The following is a 13,956-nucleotide window of genomic DNA, read 5'->3' as shown; positions in this document are numbered from 1 at the left end:
TTCTTTAGGCAATAGGGGATTCCTTTTTTTGTTTATTTGTTTAGAGAAGATAAGAGAAGGCTGGGACTGAAACCTTGGGAAGCAATCACAATATCCCTGGGGGGTTTGTGTCACTACTTCCCATTAGAGTGAGACCTTCTTGAGGCAGATAGAATCAGCTCTGGAGTTTTGCACGTGTCCCAATATTTTGGAGGAACCTGGTATCTGTGAACTTTGAATGTGTTGTGAGTTTGTGTGTGTACATAGATATGGATATATACCACACACATACATATTTCTATGTACACATACACATATCACACACACATGCACATATATTGATTTGTTTTCTTTGTGATTTCATATATTTTACACCTTTAAAAATATTATTTAGAAAATAGAAACTAACCTAGATCAACTTTCGCACTAAGGTCAAAACAGGTATATGATTTACATATCAAGTGATACCATAAGCAAATTAAAAGAGCACATAATAACTTACATCTATGGGTAATCGAAGAATTTAGGATCAAAGAAGATATAAAAAGCTTTACAAAATGTCAATTGGAGAATTTTGATTCTATAAAGTTAAATTTTTTTTTCCACAAACAAAACCAATGAAACCAAAATTAGAAGGAAAACAAAACTAAGAGACAATTTTTACTGCCAATGTTTCTGATAAAGGCTTCATTTCTAAAATATAGAGAGAACTGAGTCAGATTTATAAGAATCTGTCATTCCTCAATTGTTAGGTACTTACTAAGTGCTAAATTGGTACTTAACAATTCTCTAGTCCACACCTTTTGGTTGCGGCCTTTAAGGGGAGTTTTACCTCTTTGAACTTCTGGGGAGGAGCTTACATGTTTAAAAGGAGCAAGTTCATTGGTAGAAGTAATTTTCCCACAAGCCCTTGCGTTCTTACACACCCATTCTCTGGAAGGATAAAAGGAGACTCCATTGAGCAAGGAGTGAGTCTATTTCTAGGATAGAGTCTGGTCGGGAGATTGAGTTGAGACAGCAGATCTCCTCCCAGAGAGCAATCGGCAGTTTCTGGAGACAATGAAAACATTACACTCAATTGATAAAATGATCAAGGAATATGAACAGGCAATTTTCAGACAAAGAAATTGAAGTTATTTATAGTCATATAAAAAATAGTTTAAATCACATTCAATTAGAGAAATGCAAATTAAAAACAACTCTGAGGTTTCAGATTGGCTAATATGACAGAAAAGGAAAATATTAACTATTGGGGTAAGGAACAGTGACATGGTGCAGTAGATAGTATACAGGCCCTGAGTTCAGGAGAACCTGAGTTCAAAGCCAACCTCAGATAGTTAGCAGTTCCCAGCTGTGTGACACTGGGCAAGTCATGTAATCCCTACTGTCTCAATCAAAACAAAACCAAAAAAACAAAGCAAAAAACGAGAAAAAAGATAAATGTTGGGGGGGGGGTGTGAAAAAATTGGGTCACTAATGCACTGTTGGTGAAGTTGTAATCCAACTGTTTTGGAGAACCAAAGGGTTATAAAACTCCATATCTTTTCATTCACCTATACCACTCCTATATTTGTATCTCAAAGATATATGTGTTTATACATATATATATATATGTATATATGCACATATATGTATATATATACATGTGTATATTTATGTTGTCTACATATATGTTATATAAATGTGTGGTATTAAAGAAAAGGACCTATTTGTATAAGGGCCTATTTATAGCAGCTTTTTTTTCATGGTAGACAAGAATTAGAAATTTGAGAGGATGCCTATCAATTGCAGAATGACCAAACAGGTTGTGATATATGATTGTAATGGAATGACAAAAGAATTTATGATCTACTAAAAGATTAAGAACCCTTAGTTTGGATATGTAGTATCATAAAAAGGACAATGTTAAATTTTGAAGGTAAAGAAAGGGTAAACACTTTCAAACCCCAGTGGTAATAGTAAGACTGGTTAGTATATGAAAGATATTGCAAGAGTTGGCAGTTGATTAGAGAGAGAAGGTGATGGAGAGGGGAGAGGCCACAATAATTTTATCATTTCCATTCCTGGTACCTAGGAAGATTTCATGAGAAATAAGGTAAGGGGAAGGATAAGAGTTTACGAAAATGACTTCAGCTTCAGTGAGGATGGGTTTCAAGTACTTTTGGAATATTTAGGAAATACGAAGCTGTTAATCTGAAATAGGACACTGGCACTGTGGAGTAGAATATAGAAATAGGCGTCATCAGTATAGAAGGAACTAATTGAAACCATTAGAGAAAATAGTCATATTATTGGCTTAAGTGAAGTAGCTAGAAGGAAAAAACCAGTCATGGAGGATGTCCACATTTTTTTTTTATTTTATTTTTTAAAATTTTTTATTATATATATATATTTTTTATAATATTATCCCTTGTATTCATTTTTCCAAATTATCCCCCCCTCCCTCTATTCCCTCCCCCCGATGACAGGCAATCCCATACATTTTACATGTGTTACAATATAGTTTAGGTACAATACATGTGTGTAAATACCATTTTCTTGTTGCACAATAAACTTTAGATTCTGAAGGTACATGTAACCTGGGCAGACAGATATTAGTGCTAACAATTTACATTCACTTCCCAGTGTTTCTTCTCTGGGTGTAGCTACCTCTGTCCATCATTGATCAACTGGAAGTGAGTTGGTTTTTCTTTATGTTGAAGATTTCCACTTCCATCAGAATGAGGATGTCCACATTTAAGAAGAAAGGAGTCAACATTTTCAAGAGTGATCAAGGAATTAAGACTGAACCATGATAGTACAGTGATTTTTTTTTAAAATTAATTATTTTTAATGGTATTTTATTTTTCCAGATACATGCAAAGATAGTTTTCAACATTCATCTTTGCAAAATCTTGTGTTACAAATTTTTCTCCTCTCTCTCCCTCTCCCTCCTCTAGACAGCAAGCAATCTGATATAGGTTAAACCTATGCAATTTTTCTAAGCATATTTTCATATTCATCATGATGTGCAAGATAAATCAGATCAAAAGAAGAAAAAATAAGAAATAAAAAAAAAGCAAACAAACAATAACAAAAAGGTGAAACTATGCTCTGATCCACATTCAGTCTCTATAGTTCTCTCTCTGGATGAGGATGGCTCTTTCCATCACAAGTCTATTGGATCTCATTGTTGATAACGGTCACATTCATATCACAGTTGATTGTCATGTAATCTTGTTGCTGTGTACAATGTTCTTGGTTCTGGTCACTTTACTCAGCATCAATTCATGTAAATCTTTCCAAGTGTTTCTGAAATTAGCCTGCTCCTTATTTCTTATAGAACCATAATACTCCATTACTTTCATATGCCATAATTTAATCAGCCATCCCCCAATCAGTGGGAATCATCTTTCAATTCTTTGGCAACACAAATAGATTTACCACTAACATTTTTGCACATGTGGGTCCCTTTTTCTCCTTTAAGCTCTCTCTGGGATATAAGCCCAGTAGAAATACTACTGGATCAAAGGGTGTGCACCGTTTTATAGTCCTTTGACTCTCCAGAGTGGTAGGATCAATTCACAGTTCCATCAACAATGCACCAATGAGTGTCCCAGTGATGGGGATTGTAGTCCCTTTAAAAAAGTAGTCCTTTCAGATTGATTTATTCCTTTCTGATTCCCAGCTCCTACTAGCTGATCAATTCAGGAAGCTAGGACCTTTGATTCACAAATCCTGGTCAAAAGCACCCCTTTGAATTCCAATAGGAGATATCCATGCTCTCACAGCCCCTGTCAGATCTGAGCCAATTTGGGCTATCCCAGCCCCCATTCTAATGATCTGCTCAGGTTTCCCAACCCCCATCAAGCAAATTCCCACCTTCACTGAAATCCAGTGACTCCACCCACAGGCCCCCTTAGCTAAATCTCATTATAAAAGAGCCAGACTGGAGTCCTCTCGTGGCAGAGGTTCCAAACATGCCAGCTTTACATCTGGCATGCTTAGGGTCTCTGCCCACTGGAACAGTTTCTGGTGCCCTTTTATCTCTACCTTCACTTTTTACTAACTAGACTTTAACTTTACTTCCAAACCCCAAAATAAACCTCTTTTATCAATCTAGGTTTTCGGGTCTGTAAATTCCTTTACAGGGGACTCTTGTGCCACTACTAGACCTCATTTAACTCTATATCCTTACGCGGAATCCAAAGGGGTTGTAGGGGAGTTCTATTCGACTCCCTGTACCCCGAACCTGCCACTAGACCTCAATTAAATCCTAATTTCATTTAGGTACCCCAATTCTAAACCTCATCACCAGTTTTCACTAGCTTTCTGTAGGGCCTCAGGATCAGCCGAGTGCTTGGTCTTTAAGTGGAGAAGTGGAGGAGGAAGGAGAGCCACCACGTGGCTGGTCCAAGATGGAGTCTGGAGCCTGATGTCTTCTCTGTGACTTAGAGCTGCTGCTGACAGTATGGCTGAGAGAGCAAGAGTCCTCTGTGCCTGTGACTCATTTACTCCAGTACAATCCCTTCACTACCCCACACAGAGCATAATCAACCACACTTGAGCATGCACCAACTTGTCAGGACAGCCATCCCATCAATGTAGTTCCTTAAGTATATGTATTTGACTAGAGTGAATACATCAATAGCTAGAGAATCATTATCTCATCAACTATACTGAGTCTTAAGTACCTTTTCGGAGTTCCAGTCCTCTATACCCTCTAACATTCCTCATCTTTTCCTCTCATTTTAGCCAATTTGAGAGGTGTGAGGTATGTCAGAGTTGTTGTTAATTTACATAATTGCAAAGGTCAAGGGAAATGACAATAAAAAGCCACTGAACTTTTAAAAAAGAAAATCATTAGAGACCTAAGATAGTTTTTTTAATAGGGTAGTAGATCTTAGGGCACCACCCTCCTCCCAGTTTGGAAACCCTTGACTCCTTACTTTCATCTCTTAGCCACTTACTGCTAAATCTGCTGTCATATCCTTCCTCCCTGAAGCTGCTACTCCCTGTTTCAGGCTTCATTCCTTTACACCTAGCCTATTGCATTAGGTGGTTTCCCTGCCAGAAATCTCTCCCATTCCAGCCTATTCTTGGCTTATCCATCCAGGGGCTCCCTGCTACTTCCCAGATCAAATGTAAAAATTTTCTTTTGGTTTTAAAGGCCTTCATAACCTGCCTCACCCTACTTTCTAGTCTTACACTTTTCTCATGTTCAGAGTTCTCCAGTCAGAGAAGACATTTATGCAGCTGGCTGGTTTATGGCAAATGGGCTGAGGGGGGGAGACAGTGTGAGTTTTTGTTTTTACTATATCCGGCCCCCCAATAATCTGAGGGACAGTGAATTGGCCCCCTATTCAAAAAGTTTGAAGACCATTGCTCATTCAGTATGACTCTGTCTTGCCTGATTGTGTGTGTTTGAGTCTGTGTGCTATTCATATAATAAATAGCAAATCTGTTATTTGTGATGGATGTCTCTAACATAATTTTTTGTGCTATAAACGGAATCTCTATTATATTATTTTTATGACATTCTTTTCCAATTAAGCTCTCCCAAATCTATTTCATATTTCAACTCCTCATGACATTTCTGGTACTTTGTAGTCTCTGATCCAGTGATATCAGCCTCCTTTTTGTGCTTCACAACAAGACACTGCCTGCTTGAAGACATTTTCCCTGCTGTCTGATGGGCCTGGGATGCTCTCCCTGATGTTTGTCTGGAGCGCTAGAAAGCGCCCTTCAAAGACTGCTAACAGCACACCTTTTACCCAAAAGAGAGAATTTGAAGAGAAGTGAAATTTAGACGTGAGATTGGAGAGATGTGAGAAGAAATTGACCGACCTTGACAACAGAGTGGGTATTGGGGGATGGGTCAGTGAGAGAGAGAGAGGAATTGAGCTATTGGAGTGACCCTCTGCAGCAACAGGGAAACAGTAACCAGGAAGAGAGGAACATGTAGGGGGAGAGAAAGAGTTCAGTTTTGGATACGATGAGTTTAAGATGTGGGGCATTCGGTCAGGTTTCCGATGGGCAGTCGGAGAGTCAGCAGAGGACGGAAGCTCTGTAGGAGAAGATTTAAGAGTGATGGGCCGGGTGATGGGGAGTGAATCTGGGCTGAGGCCCAGGGAAGTTCGGTTCGCACAGGTGACTGACTGACAGGCAGGGTTTAAATCCGCGCTGCGGTCTGGAGCCGACCTTTGTTACTGAAATGGTCATTTTAAGTTCCTGTACCACCGCACCGCGGTTACCACAACCACCCCCAAAAGTCACCCTTAGGGATCCCCGAGCCTGCCGAGCTTTTCCCCTTTGCATCCGTAGGTGGTAGGTGAGAAGTCTGATTCTCCAGGTGAGCACAGAAAGGAATTGCTTACTGCCACAAAATCTACGTCCTTAGCACAGAGTGCTTCCCACTACTTTGTTATAGTTTTTTGGGACACATTCCGAATGAAGGAGAATTTTCACCTGCAAGCTACTACTAACAGGAAATAAACGTTAAATTACTTTAGTGAGTTCAAGTTTTATTAGGATTGTAATGGTTCTCCAATGAAATCATGTCTCTTTAAGGCTGGCGCCATTTTTGTGAAGGGAAAAATAAGTATATCCAGTAGGCTGCCTTTGCCCCTTCGAGTTTCCGCTTCCAATGTGGCTCTGATTGGCTGGGAAGCGACGGGGGCTCCGATAGGCTGAAACCCTCGCTATCCCAGCGTGCTTCGGGAGCCTGCTTTCCTTTCCGCTCGGCTGAGGTGCCTGTGAGGAGGTAAGCGAGTTTCGTGGCCGAAGGTATCCGCTGCCATCCGTCCTCGGGTTGGGCCATCTGGCCTCCCTTTCGACCTGCACTGCAGCAGTGGGCCTGGACCTGGCCGGGGAAGCGCTCAGTCGGAGTTGAAGGCCCCGCCATGGGTCTCTTGCTTCTCCACGGGGCGCGCGGTCCCGGGCCTCCCCCGGCCTCGGCCTGGCCTAGTGCGCCCGCGCCCGGCGGCAGCGTAGTTCTCCCGCGGATGACCCTAGCAGCCGCCGGGAGACGGGACTAGGTGGCGGCGAGGGTTGTAGACTTTTTCCAGGGGCGAGGGTAGCGAGAGGCACCGCGTCAGGTGAGCCCGACTAACCGAAGCAGCCCTCGGCGTTTGCGGCTCCGAGGGCGGTGCCGAGTTCTAAGCCCCGTGGGCTTGGGGGAGGGTTCGGCTCTCCGATCCGACCCGGTTCGGCAGGCGGGAGGAGGGAATCTAGCCAGCCAAGTAGGGCGAGTGGGCTCGTCCTCAGTCCGAGCTGAGAAGCCATCGTGGAAAAGCAGGCAGACGGCCTCCTGAACCTGAGGGAGGGCGGTCAGCGAGGCCGCCCTGGGGGAAGGCCTGGCTGCGGAATCCCCGCTTCAGTCCCTAAAGCGAGGCCTGCCCGAAAAATCCATGTTGCGTGATTGCAGCCGCCCTTCCCAGCCTCGATTTCCATTCTCTAACTGAACAAATATTAAGTCGGACTGTGCGGCCCAGAGCCTCTTCAAAGAGTTTACAGCTTAGAGACGGGGGCAGCAATTCGGGGTGAAGCTACAGTAGTACACATGCCAGGTGTGCAAACAGTGCCTCTACAGGACTAATGTTCGACCACATGATTGTGGGAGAAAATTGGAAACAAAATCTTATTTTCATTATTGGTTTTTTTGTTTGTTTTTTACATTAGATTTTTGAAGTAGTGAGTAGGGGGAGGTTCAGATAGAACGTAGGAGTGATGTGGTTACATCCTTGCTGCTTCACGAAGTTTTGTTTTTACAGTTGTAAATTGAATGTAGAAGAGACAGGACTGCCTTGATGGGCAGGGTATCATCCAGTGTGGATGCTTAGTGAATTTTTGAAAACTTGTTCACAATGGGGATAGGGCACTGAATGTGGTATGAAGACATGAGTTGATCAAATCCTGCCCTAGATGGCTTTCTTTATTTTAGCTCTGACTGAACACATCACTTGGGGTCCCGGCTTTAATTAACTTGTTGGTAACAGGAATAGTTATGAAGGAAAAAAGTAGTGAGTTGACCCATTTACAGTGTTCTAAGAAATGGAAGGAGATAGGGAAAGATAGGAGGGTGGTAGCAAAAACCATTGATAAAACTGTAGGGAAAGAGGTAGAGAGGAAATTTACTGCTTGGGATGAAACAAGATCATCTCAGGTTTTCTTGGAACTATTCTAGTTTGAATACCTTTCCTGTCTTACTGCCCCCCTCAGATTCTAGTTGCCGTGATCTTCATGCTCTCTTTTCCTGAGCTCCAAAGTATCACCAGCTGCTTGCTGGATACTCATCTCAGAAGCATCGAAAACATTTATGAGTCTTCTTTCTAGCTTACCTATTCTCCTTAGGACCTCAGTCACTCACCTCTGCAACTTCATGTTCCATTCTTGATTGTTCATTCATATCTAATCAGTTTCAAAGTTGTGATTTCTAAGGGACATAATTCTTGTGATCACCTCCCCTTTCCATTACTGTGCCAAATAACATTTCAGGCCTTAATCTTATCTTTCTGGGGATAATAGCCTATATATTTTTGTTTTTTCTTTTCTTAAAGGATAAAATTGTTCTTACCTCTCCACGAAACTAAGTATTCCTCACTCCCAGTGTTCTCTCAAGTTGCCTAGGTCTTTGTTCCTTCCCATGGCAATATAAATTCTTGAGCCAATCACTTGGCATCTAAGACAGTATCATGTACAAAGGTATTTAGAAAGTATTAATAGCATCATTATTAATGTGTATTAAAACAATAGTGTACATTTAGGGAAGTGGCAGCATAAAATAGGACCCAAATAGGTAGTACTGTCAATGTTTTTCCTGTGTCTGTAACGTGGTGTCATTTCTTGTCTTAGGGCTCTAAGCAGCCATGGCGCCCAGCCGAAATGGCATGATCCTGAAGCCCCATTTTCACAAAGATTGGCAAAGACGAGTTGCCACATGGTTTAACCAGCCTGCCAGGAAGATCAGAAGGTAAATAAGAGATTTTAGTTGGTCCATTGCTTTTCTATGAAAGTCATCTCCAAAGTCTTGATTTCTCCATCTGAAATAAATATTTTAGACCAGATCTTAATATTCTGGTTCTGGTTTAGAAGAACATAACTTAAAAAAAAAAAAAAAGTACCTGCTTTACAAAAACCCCTCTTTATGCCTGTGGGTTGATAAAAGTGGGGAGCATGCCTCTTGGTCTTTATTTTTATAGCAGTATTTTTATTTTGGCTGAATTGGGCTATAGTTTGTATTTTGTATGGGGTTAACATGTCTACAAAGACTGGACCAAAGGTTTGATACCTTAGAAGAAACAGGCTCTCACAGTCAAATGATGACATATTCTCCGGAATCTCTGTACTGCCTCTGATGAAAGTACATTTGAACCCTTTTCCATCTGATGACTGCTGGGATCTCTTTCATTAGGACATAGAAGTCACAGGCATTTGATAACATTAATTTTTTGTATGTATCAGTCCAAAATAAAACATATTGTTATCTTATCCATGGCTTAATTCTCAAGCATAGATAGGGAAATAATTTCTGAATCTTTTTAACTGAATAGGCGAAAGGCCCGACAAGCAAAAGCCCGTCGAATTGCTCCTCGCCCAGCATCTGGTCCCATCCGGCCCATTGTGAGGTGCCCTACTGTCCGATACCATACCAAAGTGCGTGCTGGTAGAGGCTTCAGCTTGGAAGAACTTCGAGTAAGTTAAACCTTTTTATGTTTTACATAGGCACAACATAGTACTTGATTCTGCATTGGTTGCACAGACAAATGATGACATATTCTCCGGAATCTCTGTATTGCCTCTGATGAATGTACATTTGAACCCTTTTCCATCTGATGACTGTGGCAACTTTTCTGTAGGATGTAGATGTTGTATTGTATGAGCCTTGTCTAATATTTCTCTTTTTGGGTTGTAGGTGGCTGGTATCCATAAAAAAGTGGCACGGACCATTGGCATCTCTGTGGATCCTCGTCGCCGAAATAAGTCTACAGAATCTCTGCAGGCAAACGTGCAGCGGCTGAAAGAATATCGGTCCAAACTGATCCTCTTCCCAAGGAAACCATCTGCACCTAAGAAGGGAGATAGTTCTGTAAGTATAGGACCTGTAATAGAAGGTGTGGTGTCTTTTTTGTGGAGGACTGATTATCAATTCATCTTAATCACTTAAAGCATTTAAGCACTTACTGTGTGCTGGACACTAATAGGGTTAACAAGAAAGGCAAAAACAGTCCCTTTTCAAGGAACTCATAGTCTAGTGGAATAGACAGCATGAAAACTACAAAAGCTACATGTAGAATAGATTGGAAGTAGGGTTGACCAACAAATTTCTTGCAGGAGGTGGCTAAGACTTTTAGGTAGGAAGGAAAAAAAGTAGAATTCCAGCAATGGTGGGGAGGAGCAAGTGAAAATGCCAGATTTGTGAGGAACAATAAGAAGGCCAGAGTTGGTCTTCATTGCCTGGGAAGAAAGAGGGAGGGTAAGCAGTGTTATAAGGAGCCATTGAAGTTGATTGGGAAGTGAGGATCTGAAGATCCGTTTGGGGACTGGAATGAGGAGGGTATGGGGGCTTTGCCAGGATGATGGCAAATCAAGGTAGAATCAATTAAGAGTGGGTATGGAGGCATGAGGGTAATGAGTCAGGATGCACATCTGTGTTTCCAGCCTAAGTAATTGGGAGGGTGGTTGTGCCCTCTAAAAAAATAGGAATTTTAGTCTTCTAGAATTGTTCTGGTGAAGAGGCAAGTTAGTTCATCTCAAGTTCATGAAAGTTTCTGTGCTATTTTACTAGATGTTGATAACACAGATAAATCCCTTCAAAAAGAGGGAGGATACTATCACACGAATATTAGTAGAAAAATTCATTGAATGTCTGAAAATTACAGAGCACTGTACAAAAAACTTGTTTGTACAAAAAAAGTTTGAGGATGATATTAATGAAGATTTGAATTTAGGAGTATATTCTCCTTTCTCAGCTTTCTGAAGGGACAAATTCTAAAGCACCAACTGAATGAATCTTAGTTTACTATTTGAGATTACTAGTACTTTGTAAAATTGTGTCCCATTTTTTAATAAGACCTAGAATTCTGTTTAATGATAATGTATCTAATCTTTATACATTACTACTATGTAATAATTGTATATATGACAGATTTCAGATTTTTCCCTTCAGCGATGTGTGACTAATTGTTGTAGGCAAGATAGTAAAAGTTTATTCTCTTGTTACAGGCTGAAGAACTCAAGTTGGCAACCCAGCTCACAGGACCAGTTATGCCCATCAGAAATGTAAGTGAGCTCATTCATTCATGAGCAGAGGTGGTTCAGCACCCCCATGACTCTTACTGAGATTTCTTTTTTGAAGGAGCTGGAAGAGAGACAGACTGGGTACCTCTTAACTTAGGGGGTGAGGGGCAAGACACCTTACATTGGAGGAAAATCTTTGGAAGCTTAGCTTTGACTGCTTAGGAAGGGGAAGTCTCTGAATTACTTCCCTCAAGTACAGTTTGATTACTTTTTCCAACATTGGAGTTGTCCCCACATCATCTCGATGCTTTGATGTAATTTTTATCTACTGGGCTAGAGTGAGGTAGAATTGGTAAACGTGGAAGCTATAATTGTAGAATGCCCTTTGGTGAAAAGAAATATTTATACAAAGATGTTGATGTCTCTACAGGACAAATAGAAAGTTTTGTTTTTGCCAGCCTCAAAAGCATTTTATTGGTCTGTTTAATTGTCATATATATTGGATTCTCTTGCTATTTGATCAATTTCCCATTGATCTCTGGACAGAGTGCCCAGCAAGACCTCTGCTGCTGGGGACAGGCAGACTGTCAGGTGGTAGGGGAACCTAGATGTCAATAATCTGGATCTTTCTGCCCTTTCAGGTCTTCAAGAAGGAGAAAGCTCGCGTTATTACTGAAGATGAGAAGAATTTCAAGGCATTTGCTAGCCTTCGAATGGCCCGGGCCAATGCCCGCCTCTTTGGAATTCGGGCAAAACGAGCCAAGGAGGCTGCAGAGCAAGATGTGGAGAAGAAAAAGTAAACAGCCTCTGAGAACTTTCAATAAAATTATACAAAATGTTTGCATTATGTTGTCCCCGATCCATTGTAAAGATCTGGAGAGGGATTGAAAAGCCAGTGTCTGGGGCGAGGAGTCCTAGCAAGTTGCTCCCCTTGTTCTTGAATCAGTGTGGTGCTCTTTGCATTTGCTAAGTCTTGTGGTCTAAAAGACCTGGGACTGGGAGATGGAACACCTGGGCTTTGGTCCAGCTCTTTTCCTATTGACAGTCTTAATTTAAAATTGCTGTTAATTTCATTCTCTTGTTTCCATGGAGTGCCTTTAACTGCCTTGGTGGAGATGACCCTTACAGGGCTAACAGTGCACTTGGGTAATAGAGCTCATCACTCATTGATGGACATGCCTCTCCCCCCACCTTTAAGAAACAAAACCAGCTACCTGCATCCCTCTTTGGTCATAAGTCAGCCAGACTCCTGGTTCTGCCCATTGCCAAACTGCTTCCCCCTTCTTTAGAAGTACAGGACCAGGCAAGGCTGATGGTTGCAGGTGTTGGTGCTTATGAAATGGAAAAATTCTTTGAATGTTCTCCAAGGTCTTGAATTAGCTTGTTAGCCTTTTTATTGTACACTGATGTTGACATATATTTGGAAGGGGATCTAGTAATTTTCATGAGTGCAAATTGATCTTGAAGAAAGTTGGAGCCAGTTGGGCTTTACTAAACGTGAATTTAATGTACCAGGCTTCTCCCTTCTTGCCAATTTGCAGGCTGGATGAATCAAATCTCCATTTACATTTAACTAATGATTTTGTGTACCCACTGTACTTGTGATAGGCTTTCAGCACTGTAGTGAGGAGGGACTCGCAGAGATAGCTTAGCTACTAACAAAATGCAAAATGTTTTATTGTGAATTATGGTAGAAATGTATTGAGGGCCTTAGTATCAAAGAAATAAGAGAAATACATCTCACCACTAGATGGGGCTGGTGCAAGCCCATTGGAACTATGGGTAAAGATTTTACAGAAATGGAAAGGATGCAATGGAACTGTTACCTTCTCCAATTTTCCATAGTCATTCAATAAAACAAAGCAAAACAAGTGCCAGACACTGGGGACACAGTACATATAGACAGTTCTCAGAGACCTGATGTGGGGCAGGTGATTTACAAAAAAACTGGAAGGCCACAGGGCTCGATGGAGGAGGTAGGGAAGAGTTTACTGGGTGGGAAATGAGGAAATTTGAGGTGTCCTCAAATGGGAGCTTGGGAGAAACTTACCATTTAGAGGAATCATAGGGCAGCCGAAGGTGCTGATGAGGCATGGGAGTCCAAAGAGGTACACTCTGAGAACTAACCCCATACTCTTCTAAAAAGTTCCTCAAAACAAAAATTGCTTTTAGTCTGTGAGTACAATGCTATTAGTGAAAAAGTGGGAGAAAAGAATGAAGGGCATTTCCATATATTGAAGCAAGTTATTTAAATTATGTCCACAAGCAGATGGCTAATGCAGGCCATGGAAATTGCTGATATTAAAGATGAGATTCGCTTTACTATTGAATAGTTTGAAATTATACTAAAAATTGTTGGAGAAGATCAATGGCGTCAATATAGAAATGAACCATGGCCCATTAGCTTTTTTTTTTTGAGGCTGGGGCTAAGTGATTTGCCCAGGGTCACACAGCTAGGAAGTGTTAAGTGTCCGAGACCAGATTTGAACCTGGGTCCTCCTGAATTCAAGGCTAGTGCTCTATCCACTGCATCACCTAGTTGCCCTGGCCCATTAGCTTTTAAAGTCCACAAGTTGATATCATCCGATTACAGTGCTGCACCAGAGTTCTGATAGGACTTTCTCCTGGCAACAGCAATGGAGCTCTGTTGGCTCGGTGATGAGGGATTTTCTACCAGCAGTCTTGTTGGTAATGGTGGGCTGAGGTAAAGTGCCAGAAGCACCAGTCCAGAAGAAAGGAAAGGCAAAAACAATCTGCTCT

At 41.4% G+C, this 13,956-nt stretch overlaps 1 protein-coding gene and 2 non-coding genes across 4 annotated transcripts; all 3 read left to right on the top strand.

Moving 5' to 3' along the window:
- Window positions 1-6,603: 6,603 nt before the first annotated feature.
- Window positions 6,604-12,040, top strand: RPL13 (ribosomal protein L13). 2 transcript variants are annotated; one of them, XM_074286173.1, is made up of 6 exons: window positions 6,604-6,721; window positions 8,812-8,929; window positions 9,510-9,651; window positions 9,872-10,045; window positions 11,182-11,238; window positions 11,838-12,040. In XM_074286173.1, exons 2-6 carry the CDS (start codon window positions 8,826-8,828, stop codon window positions 11,994-11,996), a joined length of 636 nt encoding a protein of 211 aa, XP_074142274.1. In that variant the 5' UTR covers window positions 6,604-6,721; window positions 8,812-8,825; the 3' UTR covers window positions 11,997-12,040. The 2 variants fall into 2 exon arrangements, with proteins under 2 accessions (XP_074142274.1, XP_074142275.1); XM_074286174.1 differs by having other exon boundaries at window positions 6,714-7,055.
- Window positions 9,277-9,364, top strand: LOC141559246 (small nucleolar RNA MBII-202). Its single transcript, XR_012487311.1, has one exon. It is a non-coding gene; the product is annotated as a small nucleolar RNA MBII-202 (small nucleolar RNA).
- Window positions 9,724-9,810, top strand: LOC141559248 (small nucleolar RNA MBII-202). The gene has a single exon (XR_012487312.1). It is a non-coding gene; the product is annotated as a small nucleolar RNA MBII-202 (small nucleolar RNA).
- Window positions 12,041-13,956: the final 1,916 nt, after the last annotated feature.

Source organism: Sminthopsis crassicaudata, chromosome 2, assembly GCF_048593235.1.
Source record: "Sminthopsis crassicaudata isolate SCR6 chromosome 2, ASM4859323v1, whole genome shotgun sequence".
NCBI lineage: Eukaryota > Metazoa > Chordata > Mammalia > Dasyuromorphia > Dasyuridae > Sminthopsis > Sminthopsis crassicaudata.
The sequence above is the reverse complement of the archived record's forward strand: the minus strand, read 5'-3'. Positions and strand labels throughout refer to the sequence as shown.